Source organism: Terrapene carolina, unplaced genomic scaffold, assembly GCF_002925995.2.
Source record: "Terrapene carolina triunguis isolate 2854851 unplaced genomic scaffold, T_m_triunguis-2.0 Scaffold69, whole genome shotgun sequence".
NCBI classification, from domain to species: Eukaryota; Metazoa; Chordata; order Testudines; family Emydidae; genus Terrapene; species Terrapene triunguis.
The window spans coordinates 31,283,130-31,302,164 of record NW_020664420.1 but is presented as its reverse complement, the minus strand read 5'-3'; the positions used below and the strand labels follow the sequence as shown (position 1 = coordinate 31,302,164).

General features: G+C 38.9%; 1 protein-coding gene across 1 annotated transcript in view; it reads right to left on the bottom strand.

Moving 5' to 3' along the window:
* Positions 1-19,035, bottom strand: part of ZSWIM6 (zinc finger SWIM-type containing 6) — a 161,993-nt gene that overhangs the window by 17,096 nt on the left and 125,862 nt on the right. Inside the window, 5 exon segments of the mRNA XM_024193184.1 lie at positions 5,061-5,196; positions 9,810-10,070; positions 12,948-13,094; positions 16,919-17,065; positions 17,326-17,502. Of these exon segments, the coding sequence (XP_024048952.1) occupies positions 5,061-5,196; positions 9,810-10,070; positions 12,948-13,094; positions 16,919-17,065; positions 17,326-17,502 (868 nt within the window).

The window sequence follows — 19,035 nt, the reverse complement described above, 5'->3', positions numbered from 1 at the left end:
AATTACTCGAGATAGTTAAGACCAAAGCTGACTCCAAAGAGTTACAAAGGTTCGGACAGAACTGGGTGACTGGACAACAAAATGGCAGATGAAATTCAATGTTGATAAGTAATGCACATTGGAAAACATAACCCCAACTATATATACACACATAATGACGGGCTCTAAATTAGCTGTTACCACTCAAGAAAGATCTTGGAGTCATCATGGATAGTTCTCTGAAAATATCTGCTTAATGTGCAGCATCAGTCAAAAAAGCTAACAATGTTAGGAACTCTTAGGAAAAGGACAGACAATAAGACAGTAAATATAATAATGCCACTATATAAATCCATAGTATGCCCACACTTCGAATACTGTGTGCAGATCTGGTCACCTCATCTCAAAAAAAGATATTTTTGAATTGGAAAAGGTTCAGAAAAGGGCAGCAAGAATGATCAGGGGTATGGAACAGCTTCCATCTGAGGAGAGATTAAAAAGACGAACTGCTCATCTTAAAAGAGATGACTAAGAGGGGATATGACAGGTGTATAAAATCACAAATGGTGTGGAGAAAGTGAATAGGGAAGCATTATTTACCTGTTCACATAACACAAGAACTAAGGGACACCCAATGAAATTAATAGGCAGCAAGTTTAAAACAGAGGGAAGTACTTCTTCACACAATGCACAATCAACCTGTGAAACTCGTTGCCAGGAGATGTTGAAGACCAAAAACATATTTGGGTTAGAAAAAAATTAGATGGAGGATAGGTTCATCAATGGCTGTTAACCTCATGCTCCAGGTGTCCCTAAACCTTCAACTATCAGAAGCTGAGACTGGACGACAGTGGACGGATCACTTGAAACCTGCCCTGTTCTGTTCTTTCCCTCTGAAGCACCAGCACTGGCCACTATCAGAAAAAAAATACTAAGCCAGATGGTCCATTGATCTGACCCAGTATGGACATTCCTAATGTTCAGAAACTTGAGGGCTTATATCCCTTATTTTATTAATCCCATGAAATTTACCTATGTATAATATTTATATAAATGTCTAGGGTTTTCTGGAATTTTGCAAAGCGCTTAATTTCAATACATCTTGTGGCCATGAGCTCCATCAGATTAATTGTGCATTGTATAAAAAAAGGTATCCTGTTTTACCTATTTTAAATTGATGCTTTTGAATTTCCTTGTGTGCCTTTTGTTCTATTTAAGAATAAATAAATAAAATAAAAATAAATAAAAGTAGGAGCTCTCTGTTTACTAGAGAACAAACCATTTCCTATTTTATATACCTCTAACAGGTGACTTCCCCCACACCCCATCTCATCTCCAAACTATATAGCTACTACATCCAAAAATATTTAAGAGTTGCAGAGTCAAGCACTCAGGAGTGCACTCTCAAATGCACACGCGCACATGCAACACATACACATACACACACAAACACTGCAGTGCTCACAAGTATTTTTAAATGCTCTGAACAGAACTGAACACAGTATGCAAACTAAGGACTCACCACTGATTCACATAATAACGACATAATATTTTCAGTATTAAACTCTATCCCTTTCTTACTATAAGCCTAGCAGCTTGTTTAGTTTTCTATTATTGCACATTGTTAGATTTCACTGATGATTGGTGCACAATGGCATCCATATTCCCCTCTCCAGCAAATACTTAGGGCATGTCTACTCTATAAACAGTAATTACTATGGTGGCTGACTTCCATGCTACCCTCCTTCTGTGGGAGGTGCACGTCCTCACCAGGAGCACTTCAACTGACTGAAGAGGGGCAGTGTGGGGACTGAAAGCCAGGGCTCTTAGCTCCGTGCAGCTCCCCACCAGGAGCAGGGGACAGCTGCCCAGGCTTCTCACCTCCCTGAGCAGGGAGTGGGAGGCAGCCGCCTGGGCTTCTCACCTGCCTGAGTGGAGAGCCGGAGGTGGGAAGCCCAGGCAGCAGCCAGGCTGGAAGCGGAGAGTCTGGGGGCAGCAGGGTTCCCAGTGGGGAGCATGGGCAGCGGCCCAGCTGAGAGAGGAGAGTCAGGATGGGGGGCAGCTGGGCTCTAGCTGGAGCCAACCACTGGCACCAGGCTTTCTTGTCATGGAGCCGTGAAATTGACAAGAATGACAGCCAACAGCTGATGTAAGTAATGCAGGGTCTACACAGACACCCTAACTACACCCACATAAGCCTACGCCTCTTGAGGAGGTGGAGTGATGATGTCAGTGCAGCAAGGCACTTACATCACTGGGAGCAAGGATGTGGTGTGTACACTGACAATTACACTGATGTAAGGCAGTTTACGTCAACCTAACTCTAAGGTAGACCAGGCCTTAGTTTAGAACTCAGAACTGGGTATAAATAATTCAAATTGTTACTCTAATACACTGAGTTTCATCTGTCAGAGTTAAGCAGTCATCGAGTTTATCTACATTACTGGGTTCTCTAACCTAAATTTGTGTCATCTGCAATTCTTGCCATTTCACAGTTTGCCCCTTTCTCCAGATCGTTGTTAAATATGGTAAGCACCAGTCCTAGTATGAATCCTTGGGCATCCCACTATTATCTTCATTTAATGTTAAAAACTGACCAATTAATCATAGTCAGTTTTCTCTCTCTTAGCCAGTTTCTAATCTATGGCAGAAGTTTCACTTTTCACCTTTTGAGGAAAGCTTCACTAACATTTTGTGAGGGACTTCGTCAAACACTTTTTGATAGTCCAAATACATTAATATGAATATGTTCTTTTTTCTATTTATCAGATAGCTGCAAGGAAATCAAATACAAGAAGTGATTTTCTTTTGCAAAGTTCTGCTGGCTTGTCCCTTCTTAACTGAGCTCATCTAATGTTATGGGTCTGTCTTTAATTGCACTAACCGGTTAGCATGGTACAGCCTGGTAAGGTTCTCTGGAAATTAAAGACCACTACTGCCTCTGACAGAGTACTGGGAATCAGCGACTGAACCAGAACTCTGGTCATCATTTAACCAATCAGGCCCCAGGGAGGGCCTGATTAAGGAGAGGAGTTCCCGATTACCAGACTAGACTGGGGCTGGATAATAAATGACCGAATTAGCCCATGGATAAAAGAGCACAGGAAGAAAGTTCAAGAGGGGAGAAGCAGGAGAGAGAGAGAAAAGAAAATTAAAAATGGCTCGCAAGGCCTGACGAAAGGGAGTTCTCTGGGAGGAGACACCGTCCTCCACCAGTTGGAGGAGGGGTAGAAAGCGGGGGGATGTAAATACTGTAATTGCACTAGTATGTTTAAAAGGTGGTGGAGTGAAACACTGTAAAAAAAGCTAGACTATGGTATTTACTAAAGGGAAGGTTGCGGAACGGTCTGTGTGAAGCAAAAAAAGGACGGGCACACTGGGATCCCATCATATTGCCCCCCAGAATCTTTTTAAGTACTTAAGTACCAGAGTACTTTACCTAGACAAAAGACTTATGATCGATTACATTCCTAGTGGTTCTTTTGCAGACTTCAAACTTTTGATTACTATTAAAGTGTTTGCGTTGTAATAACGTCCAGAGGCCGCCAATTAGAGTCATGGCCCTATTGTACTAGGCATTGTACACACAGTCCCTGCCCTGAAGAGCTTACAAACTAAGAATGAAATTTAGTGACAATTAAGAATGAATCTGTTTGTGTCTGGCAATTTGTTCAGCAATTTCTGAGACATTCCAATCCCCAACCTAGACTTACCCGGCCTAGTTGGTTTTCCTTTCCACTTCTACATTTTGAAGAACATCCTTTTGGCTAAAGTAAATTATTGCAGCTTGTCACCAATATACTTTTTTGCTTGCCTTGCAGCTTTGTTTTACTTCTGGAACCAACTCATATGTATTGCTTGGGACTAAATCAAGAGTATCCTCTCGTCTTGTGTGCTCTGGAACTAGGTTCAGCAAACAATTATTTATTGTGTCAAATCTCTCTAAACCATGTCCCAAAATATTTGACCAGTTGTAAAGGTTGCTGGAATGACTCATTATTACTCCTTTAGATTTTGTGGCCTTCAACATCATGCAACCAATTCTCACTATCTTGGATCCAGAGACCAGGAGCATAACCTCTATAGTTGTATTTTTATGACCTGAGAATTGTATCCTCAGATTCTACTTGTAAGAACCAGTGCTTAAATTTCTTCACAGGTTTCATTTCTAGTAGCCAGTTCCTTGAACTTCTAGGTAGTATTGGATCCATGGCAAACCAGATGGGGCCAGTTCCTTCACTGTACTCAGAATGGAGAATATGAATTTAGCCATTCATACTCACTGCTGCCCTGAGAAGTAAAGCCAATGCAAACTGAGAACTTCCTTAGGCATGCCCTTTCTCCCAAATACTGAGAGAGCAACTTGGATACCAGTCCTTCAGATATTTTTAGCGGCTTGACATCCAATTTAATTCCAATCTCATTCCTATTTTCTATCTAGATCTGTACAAGATTGCTTGGTAATGAAGCAAACAAAAAAAAGAAAACTGGTCTGAACTACACAGCAGCAGAGACCATTATTTTAAAAAATGTATTTTAAAATCAACTCCATAAAGTGAATTTGTAAAATAATAAAGGGCTTGGGGAATAAACTGTCCTGCAGAACAGACTAGACAGAAGAAGGTCCTGAGACCTGCCACTTTCAATGGTAAAGTAACTTTGAGCTGTTAGAGTTATGACCCCCACAACTACCTTTCACATAGCATCCAGATCAACAAGAGGGAGAGCATGATAGTATCAGTCACTGTGGTCATTTTTTTTTTTTTTAAGATGATTCTGTGTCTGCAACACTGCAGCAAGAGTGGGGATTTCAATGCAATTTACAAATAACTGATTTTACCCAACACCTCTGAGGTAGACAGTAATTATTGCACATATTAATTGCTTTTACAGATGAAGAAATTGAGGCACAGAGATTGAAGTAATTTATCCTAAGTGTAACAGAGCTGATATTAGAACACAGGTCTGACTCCCCGCCTTCAATCATCAAGCCTTCCTTCTTTGGGGTTAATCAGTTTACAGCAATTTTTTCTGACTTGGATCTTTGTTTTTCTCTTTCTAGATGAGGTCTGAATACATACCGCATGGCTCTCAGTGCAGTTTTGTATGCCAATTCAGCATCATGAGGTAGGAGAGAGGTGAAGAGATACTTGGCAAATGTGTGCATTGGAACACTCTCTCGATGGATGATTTCGCCTAAACCACTATATGGTCCAGCTGTGTAAGAGAGAGAACGAACACAGATTTTCATAATCATAGAATCGTAGAATATCAGGGTTGGAAGGGACCTCAGGAGGTCATCTAATCCAACCCCCTGCTCAAAGCAGGACCAATCCCCAGACAGATTTTTGCCCCAGTTCCCTAAATGGCCCCCTCAAGGATTGAACTCACAACCCTGGGTTTAGCAGGCCAATGTTCAAACCACTGAGCTATCCCTCCCCCCACATTGTCAAACAAACACCACTACTTTTTGGACCTTAAAAAAAAAAAAAAAGTATTTAAATTATAAATTGTTAATATGCCCAGAAAGAAAAATGTCCAACACAAAGGGAAAATATTCAAATAGTCATGGTAGGGTGGGGGCCTTACAAATTATCAGATCTAAGCTCTTGCAATGTCAGTGCTAAATAAAAACATAAAAGAAGAGGTATCCTGTTGGGCTTATTGTAGGATTCAGGCAGTCCATGGGTTACAGAACTCTTCTAAATTTATAGATGAATTTAAAATTATTTTCCCAAAGTTTATAATTAAAATCTGCAGTTTAAGTGAGGCTACTTTAGGCAGTAACCATTTTACCGAAAAGTACATTTTTCACACTGAGAATGGGGCCTCCCCAATATCAGAATGGCCGTCAGCAACAGGAAGAAGTTACTGTTCACATTTTGTTTAAACATCTTCTAATACTTCTCAAGCACCATCAAGAGGAGACTGGAACACATTTTACATTGAGCCCCCAAAAGATCAGTTTCCAATTGACATATGCCAAATATCACAAGACTCATGATAAAAATCAGAAGCCTCAGCAACACTGAAGACTTGCAAGGTATATTCTATTTTAATTTTTTGCTTAATTTAACTGCAACAACTTTTAGTCTCCTGCTTTTCCATGCATTTAAATGGTAGCTACATACAGTGTGAATTAATCTACGTTAAACATCCAAAAGGTTATCTTCATATTGCATTACTAACTCTTTTTTGTTACACCTAATTATGAAGAAAGACTCACTAAACACAACTGATGTGATTATAATCTTAAATCACTGCAGTTTTTCTTTATGTGTTGACATTGGTTGTGCCTAAATTGTCTGAATGTACTGAACTCTTTGCAGTCAGGATTTCTCAGCACACAACAATGCAAGAGCTCCTTACCCACTCTTTGTAACTGTGTACTAGACAAGCATATAGCTACTCATTTAACCTCTACAGATTTCCTGCTATGACCACTTGCTTATTGCTCTCAGAAATCACGACAAGAAACAGTGAACTGAAAGCCTATCCTTTCGTTCAAAGAAGCGTGTAACAGACATCAGGGAAAGCTTGAGAAGCCATTCTGTCACAAAAGGTCACAGTACTAAGTAAATGGTGTAGTTCCACTGTTCATAGAGTCCAAGCTATGGAAAGGTGGTACAGGAAGTACAGAAACCATGTCTGCCACAGATCCTGGTAGATCTCCTGTTACTACATCCAAGGGCTAGCCAGTAGCCTTGCAGTTCCACAGCCATATGGGATGAGGAGGGGAGAGAGGATTCCAGTACCAGCCAGCAATAATTCTGGCTCTTCTGGCTTGTCAGAGACTGGGATTTAGTGCGGCCTCAGGAGGAATAGTGTATTGCTCTGGATTCTCATGTGTAATTTTTCATTCAAAGTATTTTTCAGGAGACATATTTGCTTACTATATGCATGAGAAGCTTTTCTCATTGCTCCGAGGCAGTGAATTTAGCACCCAGATTTAAATATTCAGCCCTCAGCCTTTCCCCCAACAGCCATCACCAGTAGAGCTGTGAAAACAGATCTTTTGGTTCACTAAACAAATGGAGAAAACAAAAAAAATTGTGTTTCAGGTTGAATAAAAAAGTTTGGGCTGACCAAAATGAAACGCTTCATTGCACTGAGTTTTTTTTTTTTAACCTCTTTAAAAATTAAATTCAAATTCAAATGAGAAGCTGAAACCTTTTGGTTGAAAAAAATTAACTAAAGGAATGCTTAGTTTTTTCAAAATATATAGGGTATTTTCTAACAAAAAACAATGCAACCAATTAGACACGAATTCACAAAAATGTTTTGTTCTACTCAAACCTACATTTTGCTGTTAAAAAAGTTTCATCCAAAAAATTCTGTTCAACTTTAATCACCGGACCCTCATGCAAGCACAGAATATTCACACCACCCCTACGACTCCTCAGTTATTCAACAATCAATATGTAAGCACCTAGGAGAACAGGGTAATAAGGAATAGCCAGCATGGATTTGTCTAAAACAAGTCATACCAAACCAACCTAATTTCCTTCTTTGACAAAATTACTGGTCTAGTGGATGGGGGAAAGCAGTACACATGATATCTAAATTGATACAGTCCCATATGACACTCTCGTACACAAACTAAAGGAAACAGTCTAGATGGAATTACTATTGGGGGGTGAGGGGTGCACAACTGGTTCAAAGACCATATTCAGAATACTTATCAATGATTTGCTGCCAAACTGGGAGGATTTGTCTAGTGAGGTTCTGCAGATGTCAGTCCTGGGTCTGGTACTATTCAATATTTTCATTAATTACTTGGATAATGGAGCAGAGACTATGCTTACAAAATCTGCAGATGACACCAAGCTGGGAGGGGTTGCCAGCACTTTGGAAGACAGAATTAGAATTCAAAATGACGTTGACAAATTGGAGAACAAGAATTCAACAAGATGAAATTCAATAAAGATAAGTGTAGTAATTTACACTTAGAAAAAAATCAAATGCACAACTACAAAATGGGGAATAAGTGGGTCGGTGGTAGTCCTGCTGAAAAGGATCTGGGGATTATAGTGGATCATAATTAATTGAATGAGTCAATACTGTGATGCAGTTGCAAAAAGGCCGATCAGTCTGGGGCATTTTAACAGGAGTGTTGTCTGTAAGACACGGGAGGCAATTGTCCTGCTGTGTTCAACACTGGTGAAACCTTAGCTGGAGTACTGTGTCCAGTTCTGGGCACCACAATTTAGGAAACATGTGGACAAGTTGGAGAGAGCCCAGAGAAGAGCAACAAAAATGATAAAAGGTTTAGAAAGCCTGACCTATGAGGAAAGGTTAAAAAACTTGGCATATTTAGTCTTGAGAAAAGAAGACTGAGGGGAGATCTGCTAACAGTCTTCAAATATGTTAAGGTCTGTTATAAAAAGTGCTGATCAGTTGTTCTCCGTGTCCACTGAAGGCAGGACAAGAAGTAATGGGCTTGATCTTCAGCAAGGGAGATTAGGGTTAGATACTAGGAAAAACTTTCTAATTATAAGGGTATGTCTTCACTACCCGCTGGAGTAGCAATCGATCCAGCGGGGATCGATTTATCGCATCTACTCTAGACGCGATAAATCGATCCCCGAGCACTCCCGTCGACTCTTGTACTCCAGCACCGCAAGAGGCGCAAGCAGAGTCGACGGGGGAGTGGCAGCAGTCAACTCACTGCGGTGAAGACACCACGGTAAGTTGACCTAAGTATGTCGACTTCAGCTACGTTATTCACGTAGCTGAAGTTGAGTAATTTAGATCAATCCCTCCCCCCAGTGTAGCCCAGGGCTAAGGGTGGTTAAGTGCTAGAATAGGCTTCCAAGGAAATACCCATACCTGGCTTCCAAGGAAATACCTGTGGAATACCCATCAGGTTTTTAGTAACAGGATGGACAAACATCTGTCAGGGATAGTTTAGGATTACTTGGTCTTGCCTCAGCACAGGTAGCTGGACTTGATACTTCTTAAGGTCCCTTCCAGCCCTACGTTTCTATGTTTTGAGGATTTCCTTTGAAGCCCTTTCCTCTTAAAAAATCCCAAGTAAAAAAACCATGACCTGCTCACTAAAAAGGAGCTTAAAGTAATATATTTTAGGTCTTTTTAAAAACCAAAGTCTTAGTCTCAAAGCATAAAAGTAAATGTGTATGCAATTTTGCACACTTTCAGCACTTAACTGGGTTGCAAATAATGTAGATATGATACTTAAATGATACAATTATTTTTCTCCACAAAATTTCAGCCACAAAAAAATCAGAGGTTATTTTTCAAAATCAAGCCCTAAATACTAATACTTTTTATGTTTGATTAGGCACTATATGAACTTACGAATACGTCACTTTTATCATCACTATATCCACAATGTGCAATATTCAGTTTCTGCACCAATGGTCTCAAATGAATCATTTGAGCTATTTAGTCTTGGACAGCGATAAAACCCTTGTTGATTTACGAGGCTATCAGTATTTTGTCAGACTGCAAGTGACATATTTAGAATCTTGCTACCAGAGAACAATTGATAATAGTCAATACCTTTATTTATCAATTGTGAGCCTGAATTGCATCATTAGGACACCAAAACTATGAATAACTTAAAATTTAATTTGAAGCACAAATGCAATAAAAATGAAAAGCAAGGGACCATAGGTCAGCAAGATGCTTTATCTTTCCAATGATACAATATTTTGAAGTACATTAGATTTTATGATTAGAGATTTGAAAGAAGATCTTTAACGGGAGTGATTATACTTCTTAAAAAATATTAAAATTAATAAACAAGTCAGCTCCCACAGGAATACTTTTTTTTTTATTACAAAAGTTTAACATCTATTTCAAGATACCTTCTAATAGGAAGACTGCTTGCTTTCGAAAGATCTTCACCAGTGTATCATCCAATTCAATTTCCTGTAGCTTAGAAATGAGCTGCTCCTCATTTCGACAAACCTTCTCTTGTGCATACAAGCCATCTGGCATTATTCGTTGCTGCCCCAGACCTATCAATGCTACTTCCACAGCCAGCGTTAAGTAAGATTCCCCTTCTTCTAAGAATTTGTGTGAAGGCAGGTGCTGGTACTCCAGAGATTTGCACTGCCCCATGTTCTCTGTAAAAGGTTACAAAACAAATAAAACATCAAACAATTTTCATCAATTGGCCTGCAATCTCACATTCAAACATTTCGTTTACCTGTTGTTTTAATTAAGTATTTTTAAAAAGTGAATTACTGTATTAACTTTGAAAGGTGCCACTAAATATCACTCTTCAGTTTTGGTAACCATCTGTTTTCAAATATCTTTTTAAAGGTTAAGATAAAAGAATACTGTCCTATTGTAAATCAATAGAGACCTTCCATTCAATTCTTTAGGACAGAAATGCATGCAACTGTCATTGAAAAATAAAGCCACACATCTATACTGAAAACACATTAAGGTTGCAATAACTTCCAAAAGCCAGGAAACTCAGGTAAGAATGAGAGATTTCATACTCAAGTGATAGCGGTTATGAAAAATAGCAACTGTCCCAACTTTGTGTTCATAAGGCTGAAATATCAGCGTGCACTTTTAATTTCTTTGTTTTTACCCCATTCAATAACTACCCAAGCCCTGATCCTGCAAAGGGCTGGTAAGGAGAGGACCCTTACATCTTCATAGATTTCCACTGAAGTTAGTAGGAATCCATGTAGGGTCTGTTCCTGCAAATCCATTAGCAGGATCACAGTCAATGATTTTTTGACCATCCATCTGTTTGCTAGTCAGAATCACAGCACTGGAAGGGACCTCAAAAGGTCATCTAGTCCAGTCCCCTTAGGGTGACCAGATGTCCTGATTTTATAGGGACAGTCCCGATATTTGGGGCTTTTTTTTAAAATATGGGCTCCTATTACCCCCCACCCCCGTCCCAATTTTTCACACTTGCTATCTGGTCACCCTACGTCCCCTGCACTCATTGCAGGACTAAGTATTATCTAGACCATTCCTGACAGGTATTTGTCCAACTTGCTCTTAAAAATCTCCAATGAGAGAGATTCAACCATCTCCCTAGGCAATTTAGTCCAGCGCTTAACCACCCTGACAGTTAGGAAGTTTTTCCTAATGTCCAACCTAAACCGCCCTTGCTGCAATTTAAGCCCATTGATTCTTGTCCTATCCTCAGAGGGTAAGAAGAACAATTCTTCTCCCTCCTCTTTGTAACAACCTTTTATGTACTTGAAAACTGTTACGTCCCCTCTCAGTTTTCTCTTTTCCAGACTAAACAAACCCAATTTTTTCAATCTTCCCTCACAGGTCATGTTTTCTAGACCTTTAATCATTTTTGTTTCTCTTCTCTGGACGCTCTCCAATTTGTCCACATCTTTCCTGAAATGTGGCGCCCAGAACTGGACATAATACTCCAGTTGAGGCCTCATCAGCATGGAGTAGAACCGAAGAATTACTTCCTGTGTCTTGCTTACAACACTCCTGCTAATGCATCCCAGAATGATGTTCTCTTTTTATACAACAGTGTTACACTGTTGACTCATATTTAGCTTGTGGTCCACTATAACCCCCAGATCCTTTTCTGCAGTACTTCTTCCTAGGCAGTCATTTCCCATTTCGTATGTGTGCAACTGATTGTTCCTTCCTAAGTGGAGTGCTTTGCATTTGTCCTTATTGAATTTCATCCTATTTACTTCAGACCATTTCTCCAGTTTGTCCAGATCATTTTGGATTTTAATCCTATCTCCAAAGCATTTGCAACCCCTCCCAGCTTGGTATCATCCGCAAACTTTAGAAGTGTACTCTCTATGCCATTATCTAAATCATTGAGGAAGATATTTATACATTTTTTTTAAATGTAAGAATTATTTATGATATGGTAAATATATTTCTGAATGTCTTTAAACTCAACTTGTTCCTTAGCAAGGGTAACATAAAATTTCAATATTGAACAAGTTATAAATAAATGCATTATTATGTTTGTATAAATTTGTTTAACGTTTTATTCTCGTATTATAGCGTGCTTGTTGTTTTCTTATATAGCACCCAAGATTTGCATGGAGCTTCACAGATACACCATATTACAAAATATGGTCCCTACCCCAAGGAGCTTACAAACTAAATCAGACACAAAATAGATTTTGACAAATAGCTATAGGAAAGACAACTGTAGCAATGAGAAGGGATACTGCTCTTGGGAGACCATTTTTACTAGAAAGCATATCATGCAAGTGATTTGTTGTTAAACATATTTGCTGTATTTTTACCTTTCTAAATTTAAAGTTTTTCCAGAAGTAAATGGTTCAGGATTAGAAGTTTATTGAAGAAAAACTAGCTCAATTGAAAAATCCACACACAAATATTGATTAAGTTTTTAACCTAAACTGATTTTTTTAGATTTTTCTCACCCAAATGAAAAACCAAAATTGTTTCAGAAATGTTGATTCAAAATGAAACACAATCAACCTTTCTGAAAAAATATTTTGGAGGGGTTTTTTTTGGCCAAGACTATTTGCGAAATTCAACACAAATCCATGTGCACAGAAAATTCATTTTTTTCTTGCAAATTTAGTATTCGCCAAAAAAAATTTGCCCATTTCTACTGCTGATATAACTCATTATATGTTAGTTCGATAAGATTACCCTGTAAAACAGCATGCATTACACTAGGTATACCATCATTTTTAGATTTTTCCAGTAATTTTTTAGAACTAGGATCTAGTATTTACTTATCCAAAGCAACAAACCAAGTTTTATTAAATAGATATTTCCAGCATAAAAGACAGGCATTCTGCAAGCTTGAAATAATCATCAGCAATGTTTAAGGTTGTTTTCAGTTAAAGATAATTAAAAAATATTTACTTCAAGCACTGCCTCCCATGTTTTCATAGGGAATGCTCTGCTCTGAAGCAAATGTTTCCTTAAAGTTAATTTGAAGAGGAAAAGTAGTAAAATGCTCAAAATTTCTCAAGAAACAAGTAAGATAGAACTAGAAACAGTTTTACCTGTGAAGTCTGAGAAGCCATGGAAGCTTTCATCATCCACCCTGCAGGCTTCCATAAGGCTACTGAAGAGGGTGCCAACTGGATCCAATGGGTGCCCCACCCAGCCTTCAAGATTAGTTATTGAGGTTACTCCTTTGTGGAGAAGTTCTACATCAGGAAAATTAGAGAAATATAAAATGACAGGTGAGTTTTAGCAATCAACACTAAAAACAAGACATTATCCTGGGCACTCTGTCCAACATCCATAGAATTCACAGTAGTTTGTGTTCAGAAATAAACAGAGAAATACTTTTCTGATTACTTATTTGCTGTCCCTCAAACATGTAAAGGAAAAGGAATGAAGCTCTCTCACAGCTCTACTTTCCACATGCTCCAGAGGGCTGCACCATGGGTCAGAAATTCCAACCCTAGTGTCTTTTTGAAAATTGTTATTTGCTAGCCATGTAGTCCCCTGGGTGGGGGGAGTGGGAGAGAAAGCATCTTTGCTGAAAAGTTACAGTAAAGAGGAAACACTTCTGTAAGATAAATGGCTATTTCAGTTTCCTCATCCAGAAACATTGCAGCACCATTTTTATATTCTAAGTGAATCTGATAGAGCTGAGAGAAATAATAAAAATACTTTAAAGTGTTCCATTTTCATAAATAAAATATGAGCTTATCTTGCATCTAAATATTTATTAAAGTAATAAACTCAGGACGACAGCTTCTTTTAAAAAACAGAGTCAAGGGTTTAAATGAGGTATTGTATACAAGAAAAACTGCCCTTTAAATTGACAAAGTGTGGTTTCTTGCCATTCTTAAATTCAAGGCAACAAATTCCTCCATGGATACTTTGTTTCATAGCTGTCAACTATCAATCAATCAGAGCATGAAAAAAATTATTGTTTAGCACAGTGAATTGAAGGAAGTACAGCTGTGGTAATAGAGGTTATAGGGTCCCCAAATTCCTTTTCTACGAGCAGACATTCCCATGACAGTAGCTTCCTTTTGATTGCAATTCTAAACTTACGTTTCCCCTGGACATGTATGTACTGTGTAAATACGTGAGATTAAAGGCCATATTGGTAAAAAACCGTAACTGCATAAAAAACCCACTGAGTGCAATAATTGTGCTCTATTTCTCCACTCCAAATACCCTTGCAGATGCAACTCCTCCTGTCCCATTTCACAGGAAAAGTGTCATTTCTAAGATTGATCATGCTTAATACACATCATCAAGCTTTAGAATACTGGAAAGATTGCTTCTTACTTATCTGATATGTGGAGCTATTCAAGCAGCACAGCTACAGCATAGAAATTAAAAATTTCAAGCTGAAAGACATTACTAGGACGACTTTTTTTGGGACTCGACTGACATGTTTATTGTAATCAATAACATACTAAGACAATAAAACAATTGTTCCACCAAGTAGTGTGTGTGTGTGAAAATAAAGATTAAACCAAAAAAGATTACTGTAACAATCAAGACTTCCACATGCCAATATGAGTAACCTCTGCCTTCTGAATGACACCCTTGTATTTGATTATACTTATTTTTGTCTGTTTATGATCTTCACTTGCAGTGTCACAACAAACAAAGGCTTCAATCCTCCAATCACATATCCAGATATTTAACTCTACTCATGTGGGATGTATCAGCAGGAGTGTTGTAAGCAAGACATGAGAAGTAATTATTCTGTTCTACTCTGCGCTGATTAGACTTCAGCTGGAGTATTGTCCAGTTCTGAGTGCCATATTTCGGGAAAGAGGTGGACAAATTGGGAGACAGTCCAGAGAAGAGCAACAAAAATTATTAAAGATCTAGAAAACATGACCTATGAGAGAGGATTGAAAGCATTGGGTTTGTTTTGTCTGGAGAAGAGAAGTCTGAGGGGGAACATGATAACAGTTTTCAAGTTCATAAAAGGTTGTTGCAAGGAGGATAGAGAAAAATTGTTCTCCTTAACCTCTGAAGCAATGGGCTTAAATTGCAGCAAAGGAGGTTTAGGTTGGACATTAGGAAAAACTTCCTGTCAGTGGTTAAGCACTGGAAAAAATCGCCTAGGGAGGTTGTGGAATCTCCATCATTGGAGATTTTAAAGAGCAGGTTAGACACCTGTCAGGGATGGTCTAGATAATATTGAGTCCTGTCATCAGTGCATGGGCCTGGACTAGATGACCTCTCAAAGTCCCTTCCAGTCCTATGATTCTATTTGAGTAACCCGATTGACGTCAATGGGACTACAAAGGCATGAATAAACCTACACAGATACATATAGTGTCTGTGGGACTGGGGCCTAAAACAAAAAAACCTCTATGGGCAGAAGTCCAGTCTTTACTTGCATATATGGGAGAGGTCTAGCACATTTCTGAGTGCTCTAGTAAAAAAAAAAAAAAGCGCAAAAGGAAAAAAAAAAAAAACCGGCAAAAAAAAAAAAAAAAAAGACATCTCAAACTAAAACAGTGTTCTCAGCTGTTCTTACACAGCGTGGACCACATGTTGGAGAAACAGTCTCATGGACAATAACATCCCTATGGTAACTGCAGCAATTGCTTACATGGAAAACTAATGTTAGAAAATAATTTAGTGTATTTTAGCTGTCTAGTTGGGCAATTTAGCAGCTGGAAATGAGAAACACCAGTAGTATGTGACTAGTCAGCTGCTTGCAGACCACCAACAGGTTCTCCACCCAGCACCCGTGGTTCTTGCGGGCACGCGCTCTCTCTCTCTCTCTTTCTCTCACACACCCACCCACCCCTCAGTTTGGAAAATGGCAAAACCATGGGATATTGAGTGAAGATGTGTTACATAGTGAAATCTCACTGAAAATTCTGACAAGTAATAGTGACAGTTCTTTGCACTCATATAGAGCTTTTTATCTAAGGATCTCAAAATACTGTACAAACATTAATGAATGTAGTTTCACAGAACCCATCGAAGGTCAGCAAGTGCTGCTAGGCTGGTTTTACAGTTAGGAAAACTGAGGCAGAGAGAGATTGAAGGTTAAATTTTCAAGCCAGGTGTCCACCCGGTCTCTGCTTATGCTCTCACACACTTATTTCTGTACAAACACCTTCACATGCTTTAAAAGTTTAAACACATCATCACACACAGGTATCTGCATCCAAAATGCACAGGTGTATGTGCAAACAAAAATAGAGACTAGAGTCTAAAAAAGAAGCTTTAATGCAGAACTCCTTGGAAGAACTGGGAATAGAACTCAGATCCCTAGCTTCCATTCCTGTTCCTTAACAAAGCCATCCCTTCTTCCCTGTACATGAGGAAGCCTGTTCAGGTCCAAGCCACCCTTTTACTTCTAACCTTAATGTTAGATTAATTTGAGTGGCCAAGGACTGAACAGGCCTTTCGGAGACTAGACCCTTACGAGATAATTCCTTCAAAAATAAGGATGAAGTACATTGTTAGGACAGTGCTGACAAAATTACACCACAGACGGCAGTGATTAGAGAACTTCTTTCCAGTTATATTAATCCAGCATCCTTCACAAGCACTACAACTTAAGAGTCTGATTCTACACTAGGCATTTCTTCAATTATTTTGTTATCCTTTCTGTCTCAGAAATACATGGCTCAAACTAAATTCTCCACAGGAAAAGAGGAACAAACAAAAAACCCCAAACCATGCAACCACACACAAAATGCTCCATTTTAAAAAGATTACACAAAAGCAATATTTGTATTGCGATAATGCCCGAATCTCCTGATCAGGATCAGGACCCCAATTATGTTAAGTATATTACAAAAAGAGACAGGGAGATATAGTTCTTGCCCTAAAGAGCTTTCAATCTAATAAAAGACTTAGACATCCAAAACATTACATTTCTCACTGGTCAAATAAACTGGTAATGAAGAGTTACTAACAGTCACCTCCACTTCTGTAGTTTCTAATAGAGTTTCCTCATGCAAAGCTCCATACCAGTTTTCTGGTCACCTTGTAATGTCCTTTGCCCTTCTCTCTTCCCTACATTTACCTTTCTTCTGGGCCCGGAACATGTCCAGCTGTTTCTGCTGCTGTCTTCTTAGTGTGTTAACAATAGCTATTGCTAGCCTCAGTGCTTCTCTTGGGTATCCATGAGATCGTAATGCATCAACCCTTGCACAGGCTGTAGGAACATGTTCTAAAACAGAGAACATAATTGGAAAAAAATACATCCATGTCTGTAACGCCCCCCGATTTTACTATGCTGCTTGAAAGATTATTTATTTATAAGCTATGTGAAGGGACTTAAAAGGTTATTTCTGAACTAGCATTTGAAGGGAGGATCTGTTCCTATTTCCAGGCCTTCCATTCATCTTCCCACCATCCCCCAAAAATAATGCCATAGAAACTGAACAAAGCAGCAAGTCATGGAAACGTCTTTCCGGTTTAGCCACTTACCATGCCAGAGGGGCCACCCGTGAGAGTCAAAGAGCGAGTTTTCAGTGTCGTCATGGTAACAGTAGTTGGTGTATAAGTCACTGCTGATAATGTGCTGTAAGTGGCTGTCCTGCCAGTGGAGATCGCATGCCTCGATAGCTCGAGTGAACACCGTCCGATGCGGTCTGTTTGATGAATCTGTCATTTTCACAAATACAGAAAGCTGTCATCAGCTTTTATTTATTCACATTTTAATAAATCAGTCACAATATTTTTCAGTCTTGCTGTCTAATTCCTCCCCTCACACTCGTGGTTCCCTGTCTCCTTAAGTAGCAGACTGCAGATGACATTTTTCACATCCTAAATATTAGATAAATCACATGTTTTTTCCACTTATTCACTTTTCCTTCATAAAAAAAGAAAAACCATCTACATCCATTAAAACTAATGCTAAACGGTGCTCTGTAAAGAGAGCTGTCAAATCGCCTTCTATTTTATCAATGTATATTGAACACTCCAACTAGACAGACTAAGAGGGCATTCAGCACACTTCCACATTCTTCTTGAATCCTGGAAGGTCCAGTCCTGCTAGTATCATTGGCTTCTACCTGTCACTTCAGCCGCACTACTCTGTTGGAATACAGAGTCAGTGTATTGGGGCAGGACTCTGATAAGTCGTTGCTTTTTATTTTGTTTTTAAAGGTGACATGGTATGGTTCTACATAGTTTAAAATACTTGTAACCTTTGTCATATTAAATAATTTTTTACAGGTATAAAATACTTGGAATAAAGTGAACATAGTGTACTAAAAATCACAGCACTGATCTGAATTTCTATTGGACAACTCCATGTGGCAGCAGAATTCTGTTGCTGCCGAGATATCAGTCAGAGATGAAATTAGCATAACAAGTTGGGCTGGACATTAGGAGACCCAACAAGAAAAATCTTTGTAAGGAGTTATGTGCTGAATGTCCCCAGTTTTCCCTGGCCACAGGTGGAGATTAAAAGCTAATCTGGAAGTGAATGAAATTTGACAATTCCCTTCACAGGTATCTTTCAAGAGACTGCATGTGACCCACGGGAGACACCTCACCAGTCCAAGCTTTTATCTTTTTCTTCCACAGGCATTAAATTTTCCTTCATTTTATATCAATTTGAAATCAATGTTTATTCCAAATATTGTAGACATGAGGCTTCCCAGATCCATGTTTCTGTATTGCAAGATTATATTCTTATATAAATAGAGCTCTTACTTGTATAAATGGAGGACATTTCCCCCACCCTGGTCCTTAGCAAAGCAGCATCCTTTGCCCAAGGAGGGCCGGATGGGACTTTCTTCAAAGTTGAACATCTCTCCTAGATTAACCATAGAGACTGCTGCAGAGCAACAAGACACCTCCCCGCTCCAAGAAGACAGTGTCCTGCCTCTGCAACAGTCCCAGCCCCATGAATAGAACTTGGGATCTTGTGTCAGTGCAGAGTGTTAACCACAGGGCTGATCCCACAAATAGATGCTTCATTTTAACACATCTAATTTCATTTAGTTGCAGTAGCATCTCTTTAAATAGCTACTGAAAGCTTCACAACTGAAGAAAACCACATATAGAAAAGCTCAGAAAAGCACACCGGCAGTGATACCAGCTTAAAGAGCAAGCAAAAAAACAAACCAAAAATGTTTATATATGATATACTTTAAGTACAATTCATGAAATTAACTGAAATAGAGAAAC